The sequence below is a fragment of the Myxocyprinus asiaticus genome, chromosome 33 (genome assembly GCF_019703515.2).
Source record: "Myxocyprinus asiaticus isolate MX2 ecotype Aquarium Trade chromosome 33, UBuf_Myxa_2, whole genome shotgun sequence".
Classification (NCBI taxonomy): Eukaryota; Metazoa; Chordata; class Actinopteri; order Cypriniformes; family Catostomidae; genus Myxocyprinus; species Myxocyprinus asiaticus.
The window spans coordinates 43,424,293-43,426,792 of record NC_059376.1 but is presented as its reverse complement, the minus strand read 5'-3'; the positions used below and the strand labels follow the sequence as shown (position 1 = coordinate 43,426,792).

The following is a 2,500-nucleotide window of genomic DNA, read 5'->3' as shown; positions in this document are numbered from 1 at the left end:
GCATGTGGCACAGTGTTTCGGTTATTGTCAGGTAGTGGTCCTGTTCCACTGGTTGTCCTTTAGCTGTGGCGGGACATAGCCAGGTTTGAGCTTGCTGGGGTTTTGTTTTGGGATTAACTGGACATGTTTCAGATTGTAAAGTCAGCTGGCTAAGGGGGTTTCTCTCTGAGGTCAGCTCTTTGTATCTTAGGGCTTTGTGGTGAAGGGTTTGTGTATCACTATTGTTTAGGTGGGCATGGAATTTAATGGCTCTATTTTTAATTTGAATGATTAGTGGGTACAGTCCTAACTCTGCTCTGCATGCATTATTAGGTGTTTTTCGTTGTACTTGCAGTATATTTTGGCAGAATTCTTCCTGCAGGGTTTGTCCCATTTGGTGAACTCTTGGTTTGTGAGTGGGCCCCAGACTTCACATCCATAGAGTACGATGGGCTCTATAACCAATTGAATTATTTTTAGCCAGATTCTGATTGGGATGTCAATTTTGATATTTTTCTTAACAGCATAAAAAGCTCTCCATGCCTTGTCTCTCAGGTCGTTCACAGCCTTGTTGAAGTTTCCTGTGTTGCTGATGTTTATTCCAAGGTATGTGTAGTTCTGAGTGTGTTCTGAGGTCATGTTGTCTAATCTGAAGTTATGGTGTTGCTCTTGGCGACTGCGTCTTTTTCGGGATATCATTATTTTTGTCTTTTTGGGGTTAACTGACAGGGCCCATGTTTGGCAGAAATTGTGCAGTAGGTCTATGCTGCTGTAGACCCTCTTTTGTGGGCGACAGCAGCAGTGGATCATCTGCAAACAGGAGGCGTTTGATTTCAGTGTCTAGTAGAGTAAGAACGGGTGCTGGAGAATGTTCTAGAGCTCTCGCCATTTCATTGATGTCTTGAATAGTGTTGGGCTCAGACTACAGCCCTGTCTCACTCCACGACTCTGAGGGAGAAAATCTGTGTGTTTGTTGCCAATTTTGACAGCAAATTTGTTGTTAGTGCACATTGATTTGATGATGTCGTACGTTTTTCCTCCGATGCCACTCTGGATTAACTGAAGCAAAAGCCCCTCATTCCAAATTGAGTCAAAAGCTTTTTTGAAGTCAACAAAGCATGAGAAGATTTTACTTTTGTTTTGGTTGATTAGCTTGTCAATTAGAGTATGTAGAGTGTAAATATGGTCTGATGTGCGATATTTAGGTTGGAAGCAAATTTGGCATTTGCTTAGGACATTTCTGCCAGTGAGAAAGTGGAGGGGTCTGTTGTTTATGATGTTAAAAGCGACTTGGGCTGCCCCCTAATAGGCTGTTCAGTGACCGTGTTTTGGTTAAGCAGTTTTTTACCACATCCGTGCTAAGTGTTTGAATTCATCTGACTGTAAATAACAGAACAGGTATTAAAAGAGACTTAAATCAATGAAAATCGATTGCGTAGTTCTCAACTTTAAAAGATGTTTGGACCGGGAGGGACCCTAAAAGAAAATTGGCCCCGGGACCCTTGCTAGTCATTATCCGCCCCTGATCATGGCACATGTCCAAAAACTTTTTGCCACTGTTTTGTTCTCCAATGACACCAAAATGAACTGTAAACTGAGCAGAAGGTAACACTAGTGTAAATGTGTATTCACTGTTGTGTAAAGTACATGTGTGAAATGTGACACAATACACCACAAAACCCTTAGTGTTACACAAATTGGCGGAATAAACACTGTAGAGTCCAGAAATGACTCACAAACACACACCTGTGCGGTCGGGCTGCAGGCAGCAGGTCCATTTGTTACTACGGTGAGCTCCAGGGTGGAATAACGGCAGCATGTGTTCGTTATAAATACTCACTTTCCTGATCGCCGAAAGCCACTGATTCAGTTCATTCACATTCTGAAACATAGTATACCAGAGTATATCATGAGTATCTATCTATCTGTCTGTCTGTCTGCTTGTCTGTCCATCTGTCTGTCTCTCCGTCCGTCCGTCTCTCCATTCATCCCTCTATCCATCAATCCATCCCTCTATTCATCCATCCCTCTATCCATCCTTCTATTCATGCATCACTCTGTCATCCATCCATCCCTCTATTCATCCATCCATCAATCCATCCATCCCTCTTTCCATCCATCCATCCCTCTATTCCTCTATCCATCAATCCATCATCCCTCTATCCATCCCTCTATTCATGCATCCCTCTTTCCATCCATCCATCCATCCATCCATCCATCCATCCATCCATCCATCCATCCATCCCTCTATTCTTCTATCCATCAATCCATCCATCCCTCTATCCATCCATCCATCCATCCATCTATGCCTCTATCCATCCATCCATAGTTCCATCCATCCATCCATCCAAACTTCTATCCATCCATTCCTCTATCATCCATCCATCCATCCATCCATCCATCCATCCATCCAAACTTCTATCCATCCATTCCTCTATCATCCATCCATCCATCCATCCATCAATCCATACCTCTATCATCCATTCATCCATCCATTCATCCATCCATCCATACCTCTATC

The 2,500-nt window shown here is 43.0% G+C and overlaps 1 protein-coding gene across 1 annotated transcript in view; it reads right to left on the bottom strand.

Moving 5' to 3' along the window:
* The window catches only part of LOC127423845 (rasGAP-activating-like protein 1), a 49,665-nt gene that overhangs the window by 4,302 nt on the left and 42,863 nt on the right, over nucleotides 1-2,500 (bottom strand). The window contains exon 18 of the mRNA XM_051668478.1: nucleotides 1,726-1,861. Coding sequence (XP_051524438.1) covers nucleotides 1,726-1,861 — 136 coding nt within the window. The remainder of the gene's footprint in view (nucleotides 1-1,725; nucleotides 1,862-2,500) is intronic.